We start from the raw sequence: 25,259 nt of genomic DNA, 5'->3' as shown, positions 1-25,259 counted from the left end.
GCTGTATAAATAAAGATCTTCCTCTTCTTCTTCTTCTTAGGCTCTCACAGGTCAAACTAAAAACTTTATTTACCCCATCGTGAGCTAAACCATGTTCACGTCTCGAGAGAAAAAGAGCTACAGCGTCCGCTGTGGCGCGGATCGGCCGCGCTCGGCGTGAACGCGAAGCAAAACAAAAGCACATGTTCACCCCACACAACCACTCTCCTGGAGGAGGAGTCAATCTGGTTGGAGGAAGATGTGTGTGTCTCCACCCACTTAAATGCACTAAATCTGGAGTGGCAAGATCACAAAGTGCTCCTATTTGGTGCAAAATGTCACGCTATCGTCTCTGTTTTGAGACACAAGATAGGGCCCTTGGTGTTAAAGACAATGATTCTATATGACAATAAGTAATGCACACATGGTAAATGAACTCAGCTGTCAGTACGCAGACACTGGAGGGTGAAGTGTCTGGCCCAAGGACACAACGACAGTGTGCACCTTCAGGAGCTGGGATTCGAACCCCCGACATTTCGATCATGAGACGACCCGCTCTAGGTCGTCTCATAGATATGTCGCCTCATACTTAAAAAGTGGACAGTGCAGTGTTTTTGTACTTTGTCACTTTCCACTACTTATAAACATTTTATTGTAATATAATCATCATAACAGCCTAAGCAGTCTGTTTTTACGGTTTATTCGCTTAAAAAGAGAAACATGTGTTTTAGATCAGTGCTTCTCTTCAGGACGAGCGGTGAGATCCAACGATGACCTGTGACCCCAAATATGCTAATGTAGAACGCTGTATAGCTTTGTATGGTTTACTGGATTAACAAATACACCATACAGAGCTGAGGTCATGATCAACACGACTCAGTCATTTTACCAGACCGAGGTCGTGTTTTCATTCCTGTTCAGTAGTAGATCGGTGGCATGTGCGCACAGGCACGGGGGCAGTGCAGGTGTCGCCTCGTCCCGCTCGCTCTCTGTGCTCAGTCTGAATTATTGAAGCTGGAGGGGGTCGAGTTGCACCGCTGCATGTTTTTCAGAGGGTTCACACAGACTGGGACAGGTGTGACATGAGGCTCATGCAACACCATGTTAGATGACGCACAATTCAATTTCATTTCAAGATTCAACGGCAAAAAGCTTTAGCGCTTTTGTTTTTGCTCATTTAACGAGGAAAGTTCCATTGAGGTGCAGAATCTCTTTGGAGAGGACTCTTGTGGCTCCAGAGGGGACCCTATTGTACATGACCTCAAACACTCGTGAAAGAGAGAGAAGCCATGTGATGCGGTGGGACTTTTCATGAATGTATGGCATAGAAGATCAGGACAGTTCTATTTAAAGCCAACTTGAAACAACAATATTTACAACGTAAATATCATCCACATTTTTAAAGCTACCATTCTGCGCTTGAGAATCTCTTTTTCAGGGGAGTCCTGGCCCCAGAGGGGAATCTATTGTACATGTTTTTAGTGGTAGGGGAAACCGGAGGAAACCTACGCAAGCACAGGGAGAACATGCAAACTCCACACAGAAAGGCCCCGTCCAGGTGGGAATCGAACCCAAGACCTTCTAGCTGTGAGGCGTGAGCGCTAACCGCTGTGCCACCGTGCCGCCCTTTCGTTAACTTTATGGATTAAATACAGTCAGTCTACCCCAGGGCAGCTGTGGCTATAATAGTATAATAGTAGCTTAGTAGCTTAGCTTAAAGAGGGGGTATTATGCTTTTTTCAGCTACATAGCACCAGTCTATATCACACTACAATGATGACAAAACCTTCTGTTGGTCTGTCAATGCAGTAAATTAGAATAACTGCCTTGTATAAAATTGCTCTTTCAAAATGGCTGTAGTGAATGCTGTCTGTGGCATCACAACACTCCAGTCGTTGTCTCAACAGTATTGAAACTACGATCGGTGCATTTTAATTTTTATTGTTGGAAAGGAGCTACTGTTTATTACTTTGGGAACAATGGCCACACAGGATGTGATTTGAAGACGAACCTTCCACACCGGACGCTTGGAAGGGGCTCTTGCCTGAAAAATAACTGCTGTTTGGAGGCTCTCTCTTTGCATCTGCCATGCCCTATGGATCTCTAACTATACCCCCATGGACGACACCAGGATCTGCAGGAGCCCATACGATTCAAAAGACGGACATTATCTGTGCAGGTGGACAATGGTTTTTCGAGGTTACCCATTAGCTTGTTATAATCGACTACAGCTCATTGTTGATGAAAAGTCTGCAATAAACCACAAATGTGTAAAGCCAGGCTCATTGTGTGATCATCGTAAAGGCTGCTTCGAGTAGTTGCTGCTTTATTGACATTATCTGTGCATAATATGCTGCCTGTTTTCAATGAATGTTGTGAAGGTGAAGGTTGTTAGCCTGTCGCGGCTAATAGTGCCTTAGCTCCGGGAGAAAACCACTCGGCTACGACTCACTGTAGATGAAATGTGAGCAATAAACTACGAAATCAACAAGCCCGGCTCAGTGTGTGATCATCATAAAGGCTGCTTCAAGCAGTTGCCTGTTTTAGTGACGTTTTCAATGCATAATATGCTGCTTGTATTCAGTGAATTTTCCCGTTAGCTTGTCGCGGCTAGCTTGTTAGCTCCGGGAGAAAGCCACTCGTCTATGACCCATTGTAGATGAAATGGGAGCAATAAACTTCCAAATCAACAAGCCAGGCTCCGTGTGTGATCATTGTTAAACGGTTCTTTATGTGTGTGGTGGTTTTATTGACTTTATTTGTGCATATTTCTCGTTTTCACGTGATGACTCGAGGTTTAGCTTAGCATTAGCTTTCTCCGGAGGCTCTGTGCATCATCAAGGCCCTAAGACATTCCCAGCGCAGAACCAGACACTGAAATAAGCGTTCTTGTCTGTTTGAATGTGTTGTTTGAATCCTGGCTGTTTCGGTAACAGAAACACTGATGTGTGTCTTTGTAAAAGTCTGCTGTGGCCACGACGTGCTGCCTGCAGACCTCCACTGTGAGGTCGCTTCCGTTGCAGGCTCCACTGTCAGGACGCCTCCACTGTCAGGACGGGAAGTGCGTACTTTTTTTGGGTGGGGGCGGGGAAATGAGTGCGTTTAAATGCCGATTTTACCTGCCTTTTAATTCGAGGGAGGCCGGCGAGTCAGCGTATGTCCAGAGTAGCGGTGAGTTGCTGATTTTGCAACTCACAACTACTTTGGACTCAACCGCCACAACTCTAACCAGTGGTGTAGTGTACGTGTAACGCAGGTATACGCTGTATAACCACTAGAAAACCTACAGCATTACCGTATAACCACTACGTTTATCACTCACGTGCGCAGTGTTATTTTCTCTCTGTCCAATTAGACACCAGCCCAAACTTGACAATTTCCTCGACTTCTCATCCCTCTCTCTCTTTCTCCGTCTCTGCCGACAGACACGGTTCCCTCTAGGCTGCGCTCGTGCTCCCGTGTTGTCTGGGTATAAAATAAAACCCTGAGAATGGCTGATAATAATGGAGGCTTATTATATCCTCATGGCGCTGGAGGAGTCAGCTCAGCGTCTCCTCTGTCCACCTTCCCTGTTCATCCCCGCTCTAGTCCTCCATGTCGCCCATCTATGCGCATTTCTCAGTCTCTGCAGGAGCTCGTGACAGCGGCATTGGGCAAAGGCAGTGACAGGTGCGGGCTAGTCTGTGTTTTACAACAAAGCGCTGAAGTGCGTTTTACATTCGGACTCTGGAGCTGTCGCTGAAGGATTGAAAGAGTCTGTAAAGTGGATGCGCGCGCCTACAGTGCTGCCCGAGCCACGCGCTCCCCTTCATTCAAAACATTGTCCAAAAACAAGTCCTTCTCCACAAAGCAGCGCGCAGGGGGTTGTGTGTGTGGGCTGCGCAGGCGCGAGAGTCCTGACATCAGCTGATATGATCAGAGTGTGTGGGGTTAGGGCAGACTGGGCTTTATTCATTTATATTTTCACACTGTTTCTGCCCTGGAAAACTTTGAAGTCGATGTGCTACGACGCTCTGTGACTGAAAACAAAAGGCAATAACTTTGTTTCCTTAACTTTGCGGGAGGAGCGAAACAGCGCCGCCAATTTGACGCTGGTGGCCCAAAAGTGTACTGCATCCGTACTGCAAGGCATTACAGACAGAGAATGAAATAAAAGGCGAAAGTTAAGAGTGTTAATATTAACCATAAACGGCCGGACCGCGGAGATAGATTTTACGTGATATTTTTTGTACTAATTAATACTTCTGGGAGGAAAGCGATTCAACCTGAAGTGCGTTCGCGATTTTATTTTGAAACGTATCCCGTGCATTTCCCGTCCTGACAGTGGAGGCGTACTGACAGTGGAGCCTGCAACGGAAGCGACCTCACAGTGGAGGTCTGCAGGCAGGTGCCTCTCGCTGTGGCTCCGGTTCACAACACATGAAGCTAATCCTCCATGATGACTCTGTTTACATCTTAGGGCTAGACACTGCGGGGAGGGGGTTCTGCTGAGGAGCAGTGGTTGGTTACTCGGCTGGTGACGAAAGGTCGGAGGCGTATCCTGGAGGTCGAGGCATTCCCAGAAGGAATCAGGCGTTTTATCCCTAAAATGGCCGCCATCAGAGTTTTTACAGATTACTCGAAAATACGTGAATGTGCCCAGGCAACACTTCAGGCATGTTTTTAATGAGGGAATGACATCATAACATGATGTAAAGCTTGAAAAAGTCGATTTTGCATAATACCCCCCCTTTAAAGTGAATGAATAATGCAATGTAAAGCGTCTTTGAGTGTCCAGAGAAGTGCTGCATTCGTCTTATATATTCTCAAAGTCGCTTTACAATTTCGTGCGTTATTCATTCACTCTTTACTCAGTGGTGGCAAGCTCCTATTATAGTAACAGCTGCCCCGGGGCAGACTGACAGAGGCGAGACTACCAGTCTGCTCCATCATCCCTCCAACCACCACCACCGACTCACTCACTACATTCACGCAAGCTTCCTGGTCCCAAACGGGCTCCATCCAAGTACCGACCAGGCCCTTCCCTGCTTAGCTTCCGAGATCTGACGGGATCGGGCAGAGCAAAGGCGGTTTGACCTTCATTCTGAGGCTACGACTGAACGCCTCACTAACACTACCAAGTTTGTAAGAAATTGAATCTTGCAACCTTGGCACACTTCTCAAAGCTATTGCCAGTATTCAGAAGTTAACACAGACTTACAGACTGCTGTTTCATGTCTGTGTGAGCCCTCACTTGTGCAGGAGTTATATTTTATCCTAGATACATTTTCTTTGAGCCAAAATGTCTTTTCCTACAACAGTTTGGATCAAAAACAAAGGACACATTCCCAACAAGGTCAATAAAGTTAACAAAAGGAGGAAAGTGATGTAAAACCAATGCATTAGTATCATTCTAAGCTACAACTGAACACTCCTGCACCAACACTACACCAACTTTGTAAGAAATATTACTCTTACAACCTTGGCAACCTTCTCAAAGCGCTAGAGCCAGTATTCAACTTGACTAACGTTAACACAGACTTACAGACTGCTGTTTAATGTCTGTGTAAGCCCTCACTTGCACAGAAGTTAAAGTCCATCCTAGATACATTTTCTTTGACCCAAAATGTCTTTTTCTACAACACTAAGGATCAAATACAAAGGAGAAAGTCCCAGCGCTGACAATAAAGTTAACAAAAGGAGAAAACCTATGCATTATTATCATTCTGAGCTACTACTGAACACTACCAAGCCAACTCTATACCAAGTGTGTAAGAATTTTAATCTTACAACCTCGACACACTTCTCAAAGCGCTACACAAAAGCCAGATCGAATTAAATTTAAAGTCAGCAGCCAATTGTAAGGTTCCCCATCCTGGCTCTCCTCACAGCAAGAAGGTCCCGGGTTCGAATCTCAGAAAAGGTGAGCTGAGCTTTCATGCTTTCTCCATGTTTGAAAGAATCATCCCATAAGACTTTTACGCACAAGTTGTGTTGAAACATGTGCGTGAAAGTCTCAAAGGTTGATCCATTCAGGCTTGGAGAAAACACGCTTCACACAGAAGCATCTCACCTGCTCTCAAACCAAGGACTTCCTTGTTGGGAAAGATGGACATCGACTCAACCAACGTGTTAATTTTGGGATGCGGGTCAGGGAGACCTGGACTCCGAGAACATCGCGCTGTTCCCCTTAACGTTCAACGCAATTTGACACCAGGCTCCACCAGACGAGCAAAGAGGAGAAGATGATGCCTTGATAAGTCAGGAAAGCAGATCGTTCTGGCAGGGGCATCTGGTGGATTTCGGGGGCACTTATATATGAAGCCGGCGTGATATTGAGCAATTCTGGGATGGCGGGGTCAGGAATCGCTGCGGCTTCAGCCCGGGCTTTTCGACGGCAAATTCCTGGGAAAAGCTGAACCGTGGCGTTGGCTTCCCACTCGCTTAGCAGTGAAGCCAGACTTGCGTACGCTGAGAGACCGATAATTTCGAATGGGACAGTTTGGAGGGAAAGGGAGATCCCGGTGACGGTCACGTGGAAAGACGAGAAAGAGAAAGATGAAACGGGAGGGAGGTAAAAAAAGACTGATGGGTAAAAGTTAACGTTTAAGAACACCTCATCCAAAGGTACAATCGGAGCATTTATCGCTAGAGCTACGTACGATTGCTTGAAAGGCACCCAGTTCGGCAGAGGGTGCGGCCAGAACGACAGTGGGGATACGAAAATGTACAATGGCCCCACATTGAACATGCAGTAATACGGTACAAAATTTATAATGTTGACCACCGTCTCTGCGAATGACACCACTTTTGTCAAGCCTATGAAGACAGATTCGCTTTCGAGAATCACGCGTGCGACCACACCGAAAACTACCCCGCAGGTCACAGCTGCAACTATGGAGAATACCACCATGAAGATCAAATTGGACCTGACTGCCATCTTAACTGTATTTAGAGCTCCAAAGAACAGATCCTCGAAATAACTTGACCACCTGTACTCAACCGTCGACACTCTGAACACTTTAGAGCTTAAACACAGATTAAAACACTGATTAAACCGATCTGAACTCAGACACAAGTCGGAGCAACAAGCTAACAACGTTACACGCCTCACCACACTGTGGCTGAACGCTTCACCTCTCAACGATCACCTCTACAAGAAACGTATAAATACAATTCCCCAACAACGATTTAAATCTTTAACAACGCTTAATTCTGTAACTGTACACGCTCACAACTGTCACAACAGAGATATTTAGCTACAGAAACCCGTCGAAAATCAGCACACGATCTATCTGTCTGTCAAAGTCTCACAAAGCAATCTGCTAACATTTCCTGTCGTCATAGCGATTCACAGTCACATGACCAGACATTCTAAAGAGCCTGGAATTATTAGACCCTTTAAATGGTGACATCATCAGTGACATCATCTGAAGGCAGGAAGTGATCAAGAGAAATAAGATTAAACAAAAACTAGCGATTACAAGTGTAAAACTACAACTAAAAATGTGGTCCTGTTGTGGCTTTAGGTGCCAGACCAAGAGGAACGACATTTGAGACGATAAAATAAGATTTATTTGACATTTCCTAAAACAGTTAAACATTTGTTAATCGTTACCATGGCAACAGCTCCAATGGAAATAGATAGGAATCTAACTTCCTGCCTCCAGCTAAATCCCAAATGTTTACAAACAATTAAAGGGTCTATATCAGGGGTGCCCAAAGTAGGGCCCGCGGGCCATATTTGGCCCGCCGGAACAATTAGGTTGGCCCACCAGAGAGTGACCTACTTTTGCGTCTCACCTGGTTAATACTAACTCTCTCCCATTCATTCTCAATGGCAAATATGGATGCAGTACACTTTTTGGCCACCAGTGACACATTGGGGGCGCTGTTTCACTCCTTTCGCAAAGTTACGGAAACACTGTTCTGGTGTCTTGGTATTTCTCTGGCATAGAGCGTCGTAGCATCAACTTTGCCATTTTTCCAAATTTGATTGCAAAGGTCATTGACATATATGACTTATAAAAGAATTTATGCTGAACTGACACTTTCAAAAACATCGGCGTGTTTGGCCCGCGACCCACAGACGCCTTTTCATTTTGGCCCTCAGAGACAAAAAAGTTTGGGCACCCCTGGTCTATAAGGTCACGCTCAAAGCAGCCAGAGGGGGAAACAATGTAGGAACCATTGACAGTATAGAACAGATACAGACGGAGTCTCTGGAATCGCCCATATATGGTCATGTTTGAAAACAGTTAAGGGGGGAAACTATTTGGAGAAAAGTCTAAACTTTCTCTAATCTTTAATCTTTCTCTGCTTTAACAAATGCTGAATTATGAATGTGGTTTTCTACAAAATAAAGATACAAAGACATGGAGAGGAGCAAAGTGGTTCAACAGCCCATAAATACACAAAAAAACAGAGAATGCTAACATGATGCTACATGCTAGCATCTTGCTAATGCTAACACTAGCTAGCGCTTGCTATGACTGCCATTTTTCCGCTTCTACTTAACAATCTGCTGTGAATAAACATCCATATGAACCCGATTTGGCGAGGCCACGCCCCCTTCTATGACGAGATGCCGTCTGTATTTATCCTGAACTTTCCAAGACGGTCTAAAGGCAGCCAATGGAGAGTATGGATGGGTATCATTAAGGATTTATTGATACTACTACTCTTACCGATACTCGGTACTTTAACAGTACTTTTGCTGGTTCTTTGAAAGGAAAAATAATACGCTACATTTGGACCTGATTTATTTGGCAATAATCATAATGTGTTCATCACGGCACCATGGATGTGCTAGCAAACCGATGGGTGAAAATAAAGCTTATTTTCACAGTTTTTAACATGTCATTCCCACTGCTGCCTCCTGGCCAATTTGAATTCCTGACCAGCCCAGTTTCTCACTCCTTACTGTGATTTATTTCCATATATTCTAAATCTTAATCGATGCTAACAAACTACTTAAGACGTTTATGTAAACTCTTTATTTCCCTCTCTTGCAGGCGACCTCTCCTCCGCACCATGTATGAGCCACAACACTACGACAGCCCTCCTTTCTACAGCCCCAAGTACAGCCTGGCCTCCCCCCCGCCGAGCCTGTACCCTCCCCGGAGCATCCACCACCACTCGGCCGCCTCCGCCCGCCACCCGCCCCACAGCTCCTCCCTCCCCGACGGCTACTACTACACCGAGGAGCGGCCGCAGCACTTCTACCGCTGGTTCTCGCCGCCCGGCTTCGTCAAGACCTTCCAGGGAGCCACCGTCCTCATGTGCTTCCTCATCTTCGCCTGCGTGGCCTCCACGCTGGTCTGGGACGTGAGCGGCTTCGGGTACGGGGGCGCCGCGGCCGGGGCAGGGGTGGCGGGGGCCGGGCCGGGCTACTACGGCGGCAGCTACGGTTACGGAGGGTCCTACATGACGCCGCAGTCCGCCAAAGCCGCGATGATCTCCATGGCGGCGGTGAATTTCCTGGTGTCGCTGGGTTTCCTCGTCAGCAGCTTCTCGCGCTCCCGGGCCATGAGGGGGTGCAGGTTCTACCTCACCGTGTTCGTCTGCGATATCATACTGGCCGTGCTGCAGGTGAGTGGCGTTCTGCGCTCAGTGGTGTCACGTAAAGGGGGTGGGATGGCTGCATTGTCGTTGTTTTCTTTTCTTGACCCCACAAAAAGCAGAAACATAAGTGAAAATGAATCAGCATTTAGCTCAGAGGACACTTAAGGATGCTAATTTCTTTGTCTAAGTGAATTCTCAAAAGGTCTACATTCATTAATCATTTCTACCTAGCCAGGTTTCCTCCGGGTGCTACGGTTTCCTCTACCTCAAAAAGCAAGCTGGTCAGGTTGCCACAATGGTGACGCAGCTCAGTCGCAGCGGCTCAGGACTAACACCTGAACACTATGTCGTTGGACGCTTGTACAATGACAAATAAAGCACTTACTTACTTAAAGGAATAGGCCACCGTTTTTACATACTGAGATATGTTCTTACCTTAGCTTTGACGAGTTCTTTAGGACCTGTCTGATCTTCCCCCGTGCCTTCAGTCACGTAAACACAGCGCAGACGGCGTTAGCATTTAGCCTCTCCCTCTCTCCTCTATAGCTCCAAAACAGGTCAAGATAGAAGCTACCAAGCTACCTAATCTTCACTTTACTGCGAGGTAATCTTAACTTTACTGTGCGGATGCCAAACTACTCCTGGTATTATTACGCCTTACAATATAGTCCCCCCTTTTATCCGCTTAGAAAATCCACATTGTTTAATTTTGTGTAATTTTACTTTGTAGTGTAACAGTTCACGTAACCATATTTAAATAGGGAAAACGTGGAAGAGCTTGGTAGCTTCTATCTTGACCTGTTTTTGGAGCTATAGAGGAGAGAGGGAGAAGCTAAATGCTAACGCCGTCTGCGCTGTGTTTACGTGACTGAAGGCACGGGTGAAGATCAGACAGGTCCTAAAGAACTTGTCAAAGCTAAGGTAAGAACATATCTCAGTATGTAAAAACGGTGGCCTATTCCGTTAACTAGGCTTTGACATCACCTAAATCAATGGGTGGTTGATGGGTTGACAACATCTGAAAACATGTGGGTCGTTCATTATTTGCGATGTGTGATGGCTAGTGCTAACGGCTATAGGAAAAATACATTGAGCAGGTAACGGATTCCTGGAGTAGCCGATTAGCTCACTGTCTCCCTCTGCATATGATCATACTGAGCTTCTTCTTTTCATTTCTCTGGTGTAGGCTAGTGACAACTTAATCTCCATATTTTAAAGTGACTATACAGAGTTTTAAAGTGTTAAAATGAAGTATTTTCCTCCCCCCACATGTTCCAACAATGTCCTAATGTGTAGAATGAGCCCAGACCTGTTCACCACAACTGCCTCTAAAATCCTGCACTGACTAAAATCGGTGTTACTTCGGGTCCGAATTGCCGTCATGCACGAGCTTAATATAGAAGGAGCAGTTACACGTGTGACCTGAGGTGGCAGTAGTGAGTATAAAATGGCTAACTTGCGTCTAGCCCCTTTAACATAAATGAAAACCAAAGTAAGATTTAAAGCTTAATTTAAATAAATGTCAAACAGTGTTTTTAATTAAAAAAATGGTTTCAACTTTTGTTAGCATCAAATTAACGTTAGCTTTTAGTTTCGAGGCTAAATAACAAACATTTGTAAACACAGAAGTCTCCTCTGGTGAAGTATTTACATCATGAGTAAAGTTTTAACATCTTCTAAGTAATTATCCAACAGCTGCATGTTTTTTTTTGCCATATAGGATATTGATAAAGCTACAGTATACTGTAACTGTACTGTAACAGCTAGCATTGAAGCAAAAGGCTAATGTTAACTAGAAAATAGCTAGAATAGCACCAGCAACTGAAGTACTTTTTAGGAAACACACTCACCTTGAAGTTTAAGTTTTCTTCTGTTTTTTTATTTATTTATCTTACTTTTTATTTGAGTTAAAATGTGGACAGGAAGTAGTCTTTACCCTACACTGGCCAACAGGAAGTTAGCCAATCACATTGATAACACACACATATCCAACCTTTCCTCCGCCATATGAGCTGCAAAATGACAATGGCGCACTACAAGGATACTTTTGAATAATGGGACTCGTGCTGCGTTCCAAGTAATTGGTAAACAGGTGAATATCCAACCAGGAAAAGTGCCTTGGAATAACATCAGTACACCATCATTTAGCATGTTTTGAAATTTGAATTATACCTGGAGTTCATAGCCTAATGTTAGCGCTCATTAGCATTGACCATTTTGTTTACATATGAGTTTATTTGCATTTTCCCCCCATTTTTCTAATGCAATACATTATTTTCTTTGTCCAAATGAAGTTGTGTCTCATTGTATTTCATGTTTATTGTGGGATATTTAAGATTAAGTACTTTTCGAACAAAGCTTAACAGTCAGTTTTAAGCTTTAGAGGTAGTTTCTGTTGCATTATAAGGTTTTTAATAATATCGTTTATTGTGGTAGTTTCCTGCCTCAATATATCAGACTTTATGTTTTATTGTCATAACAGGTCCTAAATATCACAATATTTAGCATCAAATTAACGTTAGCTTTTAGTTTCGAGGCTAAATAACAAACATTTGTAAACACAGAAGTCTCCTCTGGTGAAGTATTTACATCATGAGTAAAGTTTTAACATCTTCTAAGTAATGATCCAACAGCTGCATGTTTTTTTTTTTGCCATATAGGATATACTGTAGCTTTGACAAATACTTCACCAGAGGACAAATACTTCACCAGAGGAGACTTCTGTGTTTACAAATGTTTGTTATTTAGCCTCGAAACTAAAAGCTAACGTTAATTTGATGCTAAATATTGTGATATTTAGGACCTGTTATGACCTGTTATGACAATAAAACATAAAGTCTGATATATTGAGGCAGGAAACTACCACAATAAACGATATTATTGAAAACCTTATAATGCAACAGAAACTACCTCTAAAGCTTAAAACTGACTGTTAAGCTTTGTTCGAAAAGTACTTAATCTTAAATATCCCACAATAAACATGAAATACAATGAGACACAACTTCATTTGGACAAAGAAAATAATGTATTGCATTAGAAAAATGGGGGGAAAATGCAAATAAAGTCATATGTAAACAACATGGTCAATGCTAATGAGCGCTAACATTAGGCTATGAACTCTTGCTGTCCAGGTATAATTCAAATGTATACTGTAGCTCTATCAAGATCCTATATGGCAAAAAAAAAAACATGCAGCTGTTGGATCAATATTTAGCATCACTAAACTGTTTGTGCCGCATTTGACATCAAAGTGTCTATTCCAATTTTGTACTAAACTGTTGTAGTAAAGTAAGAGTAAAGAAACGGTTTGTTGTCCAGGCTACCAACGTAAACAACAATTAGAAAGAAATAGTTGCTTTCGATTCTGACGTGCCTTCCATCTCAGTTTTGAACGATAGGCCCAAATAAAAGTAATGATATTGCTTGTGCCTGAAGTATCTGCTGAAAGTTTAGTGCACAAAATGTGATCCGTGACTCAGTCGGGCTGGTGTGGATGAGATCAGCATCTCCCTCCGCTCAAATTACAGGCCGTCATTTCTTACTCAGTGTACACAGCGTTTGCTAACGTCGGCAAAACAAAGTCTCAACTTAAAGCCACTGCAGGCCCATTGTCAGCGAGAGAGGCAACAATAATGCACGTGTGACTATATGAAAAAAAACATGTGGAAGTATCCAGACTATAAAGCTATTTCTATGTTGATATATTTTTAAATATTTTGTGGAAAATATCAATACCTGCGCTCGTCTCATTCACAAATACTGTAGTGACAAGTTTGGTATCCACGTGTAGCACGGAAGGCAAGAAGACACTGTAATTCAAATACAGAAATAATATCTAATTCTTGGCAAAAAAGTATCTAGCTGTAGAAAGCTTAGGCACCAGGCTTTAAAGCTAATGTCTGAAGTGCAATGCTTTCTAATGGGGGACTAGCAGCTATATGGAGGTGCTACTACCAATGGCGGCCTCTAGTGTCGCGGTCACATCTCACCGCAATGTTTCCTCAGTTTAAAGCAGCACATCATCTGGAATGTTCCTTAGAGTGGCTTTAATGAGACATTGATTGGATGAGTTGTTTTCCCACAGGGCATCATCGACATCATCTTTGTGATCGGAGTGAACCCCATGTCCCAGAGCTCCCAGAGCATGCTGTACAACCCCATGCTGATGATGTGCCAGAACATCCCGGGCAACCCCAGCCTCAGCGCTGCTGCCGGGGGGAGCTTCCCCGGAGGATACCCCATGTACTCCCAGTACCTCCACCACTACTGCTACATGGACCCAGAGGAGGTCAGCCTCTCCGTGTTCTGCCCAGACAGTGTCCTCGCATGAGAGTGTGCTTATTTTTGTGACATATTATTCAACAAATATTTATATTTGACCATTGAAGATATGCTCACAAGTATTTAGTGCAGAGGGCAGCACTCTCGAACGTATACAAAGCAGTGAGCATGGCAAGGCAAGGCAACTTTATTTATACCGCGCATTTCGTACCCAAGGCAACTCAATGAGCCACAAACGGAAGTGTATTTACTCATTCAGATGGTTCTCTGCTGCACAACAAGTCTGAGGTGTTTTCCCCCCTAAATACTGTATTAGTAAGTGGTTGTCAAAACGTTCACATGCACATTATTTAACCTCTTAACCCTCACCTGAACCGGGCACATCGAAGATTTGTTCCCGTTGTGTTTCCATGCATTGTTGCCGCGTTGTTGTCACTTTTTCCTGACCTTTTTTGTACCTTTTTTGTTGCGTTTTTGTTGCTTTGTCATCACTTTTCTGTTGCTTCTTCATCTTCCTTTACTACTCGTTTTCGTCACTATTTTGACACTTTTTTCAAGATGCTTTTAGATTTGGGTAATGCCTGGATACTTGCAAAAAATGGAGAAAATGTACTCGGTTAAGGTGGGGGTTAAGAGGTTAACCAAATCTGACCTTCCAACTGCCACCTGGTTGATCAAACCAGGTCTAGTTTAGAACTATACGGGACAAAGTGATGTCTTAACTTTGTGTAAATCAGGGTGACCAGATGTCCCACATTACACGGAACTCCACTCAGCATTCAAGCAGTGTCCCGTATTTTACTCTCTGCTGCACAAACTTTACTCTAATCCTTACACGTGGAGAGCAGCAGCAGCCTGTGCTATTTTTTCTGTCTCTCGCTCACCTCCACAATCGACCGGGACAGCCAATAGCGCTGCATTAAAACATGTTCGGTCGTTTCTGATTGGATATTCTACTCAAAGGCCCGCCTCTCCCTTAACGGTGCTTGACGGCACACTCGCGTGAGAACATCAAAGTGAGAAATGACTCCCTTTCTCTGCGTTTTACAAATATAATCAGAATTGGACTGTGGACGCTGATGTGGATCTACTTAGTGTGAAGTGGTACAGCCGGTTTCACTGAAGTGACAGGAGCTGCTACAGACACACTCCACATGAGCTACACACCGGAGTTTGTCACAGAATTATAGCTTCCCTATGCTTCATTATATAACTAATGTATAAAGTTCACTTATTTAAATATACCCGATAAAATAGGCTCAGTGTAAAAGAAGTAGAACAAGACTGGTATTTTTCATCCTTAAAAAAAGTAATTGTTCTGCTTTGTCCCTCACAACATGTTCCACATTTGGCTTGTTGTGATCTGGTCACCCTATGCCAAAACTAGACATTTTTGTAATGTTTTCACCAAAGTAAAAAAAAAATCAATCAAATTAAAATGAATAAAATGTCTAGGGCCTTCAAATAAACATATTTTCAATCAATTGATTATTGCCAGTACCAAAGTTTCCAGCTCATTATTCATCCTTTACTGATATAGCCACAGATTTGGAACCACGAAGGCCACTAACAAGTGTCTCTCCTGCAGTTTGGTTCAGTTAAACGTGTGTGTCTGGAGAACAAAGCAACAGCTCTTGCATGTGTCTGTCCAGTCTGTGGCCCTGGTGCTGGGGATGATGGTGGTCCTGGCCCTGTCCTTAGCCGCGTACTTCGCCTACAAAACCCGCAGCAAGATCTGGAGACACGGCAAGTCCAACATCTACTGGGACGAGCCGCACAGAGGACGCGCCCACAGCCCCGACCTGAGAGACTGGGTAAGGCCCCGGGCCAAGGGGAGGGAGTGCATTTATGTGAGGAGCGTTTTTGTGTTCAAACTAAACTTACACAACTGCTAAATCAGCTCAAAAATAAAGCTACAATGCTAAATTAGGAAAATCCTTCTTGAAATAGAACTTTTGTACCTTTTAAAAGTACTATGTGTTTTTGTTTTAGGCTGTTTAGTCAGAAAAAAAGTGCAAATCTCCGTCCGATGAAAGACCGAAGTGATTTTGCAGGATCTGGAGAGTTTCAGTAAAAAAAAAAATCAACTTTAGACTTAACTCTGACTAAAGTAAACTATACGCTAAAACAGAGACACGTGGCCACATAGGAGCTGTCAGAGGATCACGGAGGATGTTTGCGATGGATTTACTGTGTGAGTGCGGCGGCAGAAAGGAGCAGGAGGAGGCATGTGGAGGGTGTCAGACACGTTTGCTTCTTCAAGCAGTCAATGTTGACAGTTTTTGCTGGTTTTCTCACTCCACGTCTTTCCTGGGAGACAGCTGCGGCTAAAGACAGGAGAGATGTGTGCACACAACACAAATCTCTAGGCCGGTTTTCTCAAAATGAGGTTTTCATTCCACTCTTGCAAGAACATTTCCACTTTAGTGCCTCCTACAGACCCTGCACTTTTCACAGACAGATTTTTAAAAAATATTTATTTCCCAACTGGATTTATTGAGCTTTGTATCCAAAAAACAAGGCAACATGTGTAACATCAACATAATAAGAGCCTCTCTCTCCACCTCCCCAAACACATGGAATAAGTCACTGGACGTTACTCGATATGATAGAGATCCATATATTTAAACCAGACTCTATCCATTATTATCACTAATAAAATGAGCAAATTCTATTCATAAAATGCCTTATTATTAAATGAACGAATTTACCTCATACTTATGTCAGTAATCTACAGCAAAAGTTTCAAATTGTTTTTTCCTAGGGCTGTCAAAGTAAAAGCTTTAACTCATGATTAATTAAAAACAGTAGTGCATTAATCATGAATAAATCAAAAAATAATAACATCATATGTTTTGACCAAACACACTCCTTTATCTGAGCCACACATGACCTGAAAGACGTCGCACTTTATACAGAGATACTTAGTACGGCTGGGACGATCCAATACGTATCACGATACTCAGGGGCCGATCCGATCCAGTAAGTAATTATGATCAGTAATATGTTTGCCTTAAAATGTGTAAAAAGTCCAAAGTTCAAACCAAATGTGTTTCGATTGAAAAGTGCATTAACACAAGTGCTGTGTCATGGTTACTGGAGAACAAAGGAGTGTATGATCAAAAAAATGCCTCCAAACACAAGTATTGACAGTATTGTGATACTTGATAAAGTATCGATACTTGGTTTTGCAGCACAAAGTATTGCAATCCAAGTGCAATCCGATAGTTTGTCCCAGCCCTACCACACATGACCTGAGAGACGTTGCCCGGCACTTTAACCATAGTTTATCTGATACCATAGTATAGTAAAACAAGAACAAATGGGGCAAAAATAAGAAAAAAAAAAAAGTGCATAAAAATGTGTATAAATGTGTATAGATTGGGACATCCATCCATCCATTTTCTTCCGCTTTATCCGGGGCCGGGTCGCGGGGGCAGCAGTCTCAGCAGAGATGCCCAAACTTCCCGATCCACACACACCTCCTCCAGCTGTTCTGGGGAGACCCCGAGGCGACACCAGGCCAGCTCGGAGACATAGTCCCACCACCGTGTCCTGGGTCTTCCACGAGGCCTTGTCCCACTAGGACATGCCTGGAACACCTCCCGCGGGAGGCGACCAGGAGGCGACCAGGAGGCATCCGGAACTGATGCCCGAGCCACCTCAGCTGGCTCCTTTCGACGTGAAGGAGCAGCGACTCTACTCCGAGCTCCTCCCGGGTAACTGAGCTCCTCACCCGATCTCGAAGGGTGCGCCCAGCCACCCTGCGAAGGAAACTCATTTCGGCCGCTTGTATTCGCAATTCGGGAATAAGTAAAAAAAAAAAAAAAGACAAATTTAAATGGGGGAAATTGTGAAAATATTAGTAATAAAACATGAGCAAAAATTAGGGGAAAAATTGGGAAATTGGGGGAAAAAATGGTGCAAAACTAAGAAAAAACATTTGGAAAAAAAAATGGCAAAAATGGGGGGAAAATAAATTACTTTGAGCTGAAACAACCAAGTCACTTCCTGTCCCCGGACCAACAGCATCAAAAGTTGGATCTAAAGATAGAAGATTTTTTTGGTTCCTGCTTTTTCGACACTTTCATTTCACCACCGGACTGGTTTATGGTTTAACGATACCCAGCCCTACTTGTTTAATGACTTGTTGTTCACCACCCCGATAAAATGCTAAATCTGAAATGCGACTTATCAAAGCCTTGGACGAGCTGAGTGTTTGGTGTCGGCCCGCACTGAGCGCTCACAGTGTGTTAACCCAAATCAACAGTTGTTTGTAAAGGGCACTCCCCGGTTTCACTGACTGATCATTAACCACACACACTGATAAGAACACACAGAAAACAGACAAAAGTCTTTTCCGCGACGCCTATAGCAGCATGAAGCAGATCTGAGTGAGCCGCTTATATCGCCGCTCTAATGTGGTCCCACTGTGGCTGCAGCGCTCCCCGTTTGTAAAACATTAGTGCTGCCTCTGTCAGATTGTGAAATATAGACGCTCATGAGAGAGAATCAGCGTCTGCGCAGAAACTGTATAGACTCTGGAGCGGAGCCGAGAGCCAAAGACGACGACTGCACATTTTCACAAAAGGAGATGAGTCACAGAGTTTACTAGAGGCAGATTAGGCCTTCATTGTGTGTGTTTTTTTCCACTTTCTTGTTGAGCACTTGGATTTGGGGACTGATGCCCTCTGCTGGCAGTAGTGGAGAGGGAAACATTCTGAAAAAGTCTTTTTTTGGTTTGACACTAGTCTGTAAGTTTAAATGTTTCACTAATTCAATATATTGCGTGTAATAGACCACCATAGCTTGCAGTTTGACACGTATGTAACATTAACCCCACTTTACCTGAGCACAGTTTCTCCAGTTTGGCTCTACCCAAATCTACCCAAATCAAAATAGCAACGAAAACATGGATGAAAACGCAACAAAAACACAACTAAAAAGTGATGGAAAAGCCACAAAAGAGCAACAAAAAAGGGACAAAAACACAATGAAAACATGACAAAAAAGCGTTAAAAAAATGGACGAAACCACCATAGCGACAGCAGTATGTGATCCCAGAGTAGATCTAAATTTAAAGGATCTGTATCCTGCTATTTTAGCCATTCCAAAGTAAACTATAAGCATTTATATGATATATTGTACCACTATGGAGTACTATTTTTGTGATAAATATTCAGTGTTTTCTGGAGGTATTTTTCAAACCCGGAAGACACAACGCTACGATTCAGTTAACTCCGCCCCCTCTCTTTGCTCATACAACTTTACTGTAGTAGAAATAAAAATACCACAGCAATAAGTGAAGTTACTTTACAATGCAGTTATAAGGAGTTGACATTTGCAACAGAGCTTCATAAATGGCTAACACACACAAGCTAACACACACAAGCTAACACACACATGCTAACACGCGTCTGGATTGACTCACCGCTCTGCCTCCCCATCAGGTGTTTACATTATGGGACTGGCGTTGGTTAAAAAAGTGAATCCACTTTGATTCTGGTGAAGGTTCACCAAACATCCATCAGAGACAGTCACAGAAAAACACTATTCTGGTGATAGTCGCTGAATCCCGGAGAGAAATTCCAACTTCTTCTCTTCTTTAGGAAGGTTGAGTAAAGTTCTGCACCTCTGAAACGCGCTTTTCTCCATGACATTATCATTAGGTAAGAAAAAAGAACAGGCGTGTCCAGAGTAGGTTAGAAAGAGCTCCTTCTTCACAACAGCAACATGCCTTGATGTCTTGTTGCATGTTCGGTGCAAACATGACATCAAGGCATTACATTACAGAAGTCGAGCACTTCCATTCCACTCTGACGTCAGAAGGGAACATGTCCGTGGTTCACCAGGACAGGGCGGAGCAGCTGCTCAGAGAGCAGGATTCAGGACGATTGTTGAGAACTCGTGAATGAAGCCAAATCCACTCTGGAGGTGTTTTTGATAAGGAAATAGCATAACAACATGGTTAAACGCTCCAAAAAGTTGATTTTGCATGATATAGGACCTAGTTATTGGAAATGGTTGCTGTAGATTACCAATTTAAAGGGACTATACAGAGTTTAAAAATGTCATGCCATGTCCTAATGTGTAGAATGAGCCCAGACATATTCACCACAACTGCCTCTAAAATCCTGCACTGTCACTCAGAAAGTTGTTACTTCGGGTCTGAAGTCCTGTCATGCACGAGCTTAATATAGAACCTGCAGTTGCACGTATGACCTGAGGTGGCAGTAGTGAGTATACAAATGGCCAATGGCATCTAGCCCCTTTAAATGTGAGGAAAATAGGTTGATTTGATCAATAATTATATTAGATCCAACAACGTCGTCAGAGTGGATTCTGGATATCTAATTTTGTCTTTGATTAAATAAGTAAAATATTACATTTCGCTTTGTTTTTTGGGGATTAAAACCTGAATCTGATACATCTGTCTCCAGGTGAAAGGACATTTGTTGAGAGAACAAAAAGAACACATTCCCAAACTGGTCATAAATATCCTAATTAGAGAAAAAAGAGCTAGCTTTGCCTGCAGTTTTCCCCATTAAGTGTATTTTTTTCCCATTGTTCAACTTCCTTTTCTTCTCATGTCACTTTCTACTTTCTAGCTCTAATTACAACCTCAAAGAATTCTCCACTTTTTCCCCCTCTCGCGACCGTCGTATTCTCGCCGTTAGCCTGTTATTTAGCACGCTGTCCCTCCTCATTAGCGGCGTAGCGCTAGCCCTAGCATGTGTCCTACTTTCCTCTGCTTGTTCTGCTGCGTCTGGGGAAGATGCTAGCCTTGCAGGGAGCCATGCATTATGAATGGGGCATGGATAATGCATAAAAGGCTTGGGTTGCCTCGGCGCCGCCGCTGCGAGGACGGGGCCCTCTCTTCGGAGCGTCGGTGCTAAATGATTTAGCCGTAGCTCGAAGTACGAGGGGGAAGAGCTGAGGATGCACAGGAAATGACTGGGACGCCGGCTCTGGAGGAAGGAAGAAAGTTAACGGCAGATCTGCGGAGGCCGTTCAGTGTGCGCCATCGGTGTCGAGAATTTAACATGTTTGTGGAAGATCTCAGTCGTACAGGAGGTTTCCCGTGAATAGAAACGGATTTGAAATTTGTCAGGCAAAAAAAAAAAGCAACAAAGACACGATTCAAAAGTGATGAAAAGGCCACAAAAGGGCGACCAAAATGTGCCAAAAAAACCGGCAACAATGTGACAAGCAAGTTCAGTTTTGTAGGTCTTAGCTTTCAAATGAGTGGAGATGACTGAAGATTACAGCCTGTAGGCCAGAGTAAAGCGTCATTTGAAAGCTAAGACCTTCCAAACTGATCTAAATGGATCTTTTCTTTGGAAGCGTTTCTGCCACTGTTTCGCCACACATTTATGCCACTTCCTCGTCGCTTTTTTTGCCACTTTTCTGCTACGTTTTTGTCAGTTTTCTGTTGCTCTTTTGTGGCACTTTTTTCTGTTATCCTTTGGTTGCTTTTTTGATGCGTTTTTGTCACTTTGCCGTCACGTTTTTGTCGCCCTTTTGTTGCGTTTTCATCCTCGATCTCGGCTCATTTTCACCGTTATTTTGACGCTTTTTTCATGAAGCTTTCAGATTTGGGTGAAGCCAAACTGAATACATATTAAACACAGCTATAACAGATTACAAAGGGTGTTCCATGAGGCTGTCCACAATAAAAGTCCACTCTGAAATGTTTTGCAGTTGATAGAGTTGATCAGGGTTGTTGATTGTGGCCTGTGAATGTCGGTCGACTTCTCTTCAAGAGCTGTGTGAAGTTGCTGGATGTCGGCAGGAACAGGAACATGATGTCGTATACGCCGATCCAGAGCATCCCAAAACATGCTCAATGGGTGACATGTCATTCAAAATGCACCCGTGTTCGTTGTCCATATAAACAACCTGATCAACTCTATGAAGGAGATGTGCTGCACTGTTTGAGGCAAATGGTGGTCACTTCAGATACCCCGCCCCCCCCCCGAAAAAGCAAACTGAACATTTCAGTGTCCTTTTATTGTAGACAGCCTATGGCCCACCTGTGCAATACCCACGCTGTCTAATCACAGCATCTTGACATGCTATTACCCAGGGGCGGACTGGCCATATGTCGATTCTGGAAGAGCACAGAAGGGCCACTGGCTCTAGGGCCACCGGTCCCGCCTCAACCGAGCTTTACCCAAATCTAAAAGCCAAAAAGAAAAGCAGCAAAATACCGAGAAAAAAGGGATGAAAAGTCAACAAAAACATGAGAAAAACACAACAAAAAATGATAGAAAAAATAATTTAAAAAAACAACAAAAATATGACAAAAATGTGGCGACGTGACGAGAAGTTTTCATCACTTTTGTAGGTCTTAGCTTTCAAATGAGGCGTTACATTGTTGATCTCCAGTCGAGAAGCTTTTAGATTTGGGTGAAGCCCAGTATAAAAAAACATGAATCTGAAAGGAATTCCGTGGAGTATGGTGTGCCACAAGGTTCAATTTTGGGACCATTATTATTTATATTAATGATTTTGCTTCTGTCTCTGCGACCGCCTTTCCTGTTCTTTTTGCTGATGATGCCAATCAAAAAACATAATAATAAAAAGCCGAACTGGGGAAAATGCACTCGTTAATGTTAAGGCGGGGGGTAAGAGGTTAAAATATGTATTTGTGGAAGTGCACAGTTACGCTAATTTGGGCCAGGCTGGTCAGAGTCCAGGGCTGTTTTTCAGTCCTAGTCCGCCCCTGCTACTACCTGTGAAGGGGGTGGATTTTCTTGGCAAAGGAGAGGTGTTGTTCTCGAAGTCAGATTTAGTCAGATTTTTAATACTTGGGAGAAATGAGCCGTTTGTGTTTGTGAAAAGTGTTTTTTATATCTTTGCGTTCAGCGTGGGAAAAATGAGAACAAAAACAAAAGTGTTGCAATTATATTTTTGTTTGGTGTGTAGTGTACCAAAAATTCCGAACTCCAGTATTTTTCCTTTTAAAATCTATTATGGAAAAAGTGAGCTGCAAATCCCATTATGCTTTGCAATATGAGATCACAGTCCTGAACTTTATAGACCATCAGCCAATACAACTAAAAGCGCAAGTAAATCATTAATCATTAACCAACATTAATGCAGTGGAAGTGGGTAATATAGCAATGAGAAACATGAAAATTTAGAAATGATATTTTCTCAGAATGCTATTATTATCATTGTCACTAAGGTAATGATGATAATATGTATAATAAATATATGTGCTAGTGATGTATATGTGTGTATATATGTATAGATTTATATATGTATATCAAAAACACTAAGACAAATGTAATACTTAATCAATAAGTAAATCAATAGAATGGTGACTGTTTTTTATTTAGGTAATGATAAAAATAGTAATAATTTCCACACTTGTAAGTGTTCTTGTAAGTCCCATCAGATTTTCAACCTGTGACATCTAAATGCTTCAAATTATCAGTACTGCTAATCAACAATTGTACTATTGAAATCTGCAACAACATATCTGTAAATCATTGATGGGTAAACTCAGAGAGTAGTGTGAGTTTACCCATATATGAGAGAAAAAAGAAAAAAAAAATGCAATGTGAAATTTTGCCTTCTGCCGGACTCATGCGCTTCAAAAGCATTTATCTTACATTTCCACTGTTCGTATTCTCTTACAAAAATCCTGAAGCGCATAATGGTATCTTGAATATGGGGTAGGCACATATAAGCTTTCTTGCTTCGGCCTACTCCCTTTGAGTTATTATTATTTTCTTTGGCTTCATGTGACATGAATGTAAATATATTAATGTAAATAATGTAAATAATTGCTCAAATAAATCAAATCAAATCAAATCAAATCAAAGTAATCTGCTCTTGTCCTGTTCACATTTTTCAAAACATACAGCAATAAAAAGTAGTAATCATAATAGATATTCTGTGAGTGGTAATAGAAAAACAAAAAAAAAGCTCTCCCTCAAGTAAAGATCGCTGCAACGCCCTGGTCTGGAGTGGAAACACAAGCCCTGATGTTTATGTTCAATAGCGTGATTGGGCCTCTAGGGGTGCTCTCGTGCTATGTTCGCCTGGGTGATGTGGACGTGTGAGGGCACGAGCACATGTGGCGCTGACAGTCCAGCTCTGAACATACATTCAAAAGTAAACATTTATATTTTTTACTTGTTGTATATTTATATTTATGTTTGTGTAGCTTAACCATCATCCAGAATATACCGCTATTTCTTCAAACCTCAGCTCCGTACATGGGTAGAGCATCTTCTTGAATCTCCTCTTAGCACTAGCCCAGATCACTCCACATTTGTGAGCTACACCAGGAGAGATACCGTTACAAAGATCGTTGTTAACGCTTGTGCCTGGTCTCTCACAGTAACATGCGTACACACAGAGGTCCTATGTAGCCTCTGTCTGTTCATAATCTCCATTTCACACGTGTGTCGGCGCGTCCCGTCTCCATCGGCTCAGTGATCTGCCCCGGACTCAGAATCTGGGTCACGCGCTCGGCTCTTTAATCATGCATGACTTACATCTGCAGCGGGTCACACTCCTGCATGTGTGCTCTTTGACTCTGACTGTTAAAGGGATGGCGTGGATATGTGAAAGGCCATGTTCTTTGTTTTGTTCGGAGAAGCAGGAGTATAAATTGAGGATGCTTCACGTGTCACGACTCACACAGTACACTGGCTTTTGTCTGGCTCTCAAAGGAGAAAGAAAACCATGAATAGACGGTCATTCCTGAGGTCCTACCTGTCCGGGAAGTGCTTTTCTCACCTCTCCACGTCTTGATAAGATTAATCTTCTCATCTTGAAGTAACAACGCTTGTCTTAGCTTCAACACAGCCACACGCGGGCTGCCGGTAGTATATTTTCTCTTCACTGAAACAGCTGCGCAGGGAAGGTGTGCTGGAGGAGGGGCTTCTGGAGAGATCGCTTGAAAATCAGGACGTGAAACTACTCGGATATTTTCCATCTTTTCTCGGATGTGCGTATTTCGAATCTTCCAGTGGGAAATTTAAACCGGAACGCCCCTGAATCTCGGATTTCCTACAAAGAGAGTCACACGATCCTCACAAGCAATGGACTGTTTGCGATGCTAATGTTGCTAACGTCCGCTACAAGCTAATGATAAGCGCTAGCTAACATTATGGTAGATTCTAAGTATTCCCACACACCATTTCTCTAATTAAGGGCATTTTTTGTCAGATTTTTTACCAGCTTTGTAGCTTAACTTATTTGTATTTGTTTTATTGTCATTTTAATTTTAATTCATCAGTGATGCGGTCGCTGTATCGGTCTGTCGTGGTGAAGAGGGAGCTGAGTCAGGGCAAAGCTCTCGATTTACCGATTGATCTACGTTCATGAGATTTGAGTCATGACCGAAAGGACAAGATCGCGAATACAAGCGGCCGAAATGAGTTTCCTTCGCAGGGTGGCTGGGCGAACCCTTCGAGATCGGGTGAGGAGCTCAGTTA

At 43.0% G+C, this 25,259-nt stretch overlaps 1 protein-coding gene and 1 long non-coding RNA gene across 2 annotated transcripts in view; one reads left to right on the top strand and one right to left on the bottom strand.

The window, feature by feature from the left end:
• LOC306973284 overlaps positions 1-25,259 on the bottom strand; it is a 547,876-nt gene that overhangs the window by 36,530 nt on the left and 486,087 nt on the right. The window lies entirely within an intron of this gene.
• The window catches only part of LOC306973281 (occludin-like), a 32,730-nt gene that overhangs the window by 2,296 nt on the left and 5,175 nt on the right, over positions 1-25,259 (top strand). The window contains exons 2-4 of the mRNA XM_079570192.1: positions 8,973-9,549; positions 13,607-13,810; positions 15,456-15,617. Of these exons, the coding sequence (XP_079426318.1) occupies positions 8,992-9,549; positions 13,607-13,810; positions 15,456-15,617 (924 nt within the window). The 5' untranslated portion in view covers positions 8,973-8,991. The remainder of the gene's footprint in view (positions 1-8,972; positions 9,550-13,606; positions 13,811-15,455; positions 15,618-25,259) is intronic.

Source organism: Gobius niger (assembly GCF_951799975.1).
Source record: "Gobius niger genome assembly, chromosome: 13".
NCBI lineage: Eukaryota > Metazoa > Chordata > Actinopteri > Gobiiformes > Gobiidae > Gobius > Gobius niger.
Note: the sequence above shows the minus strand (reverse complement) of the source record. Positions and strands in the feature narration are given on the sequence as shown.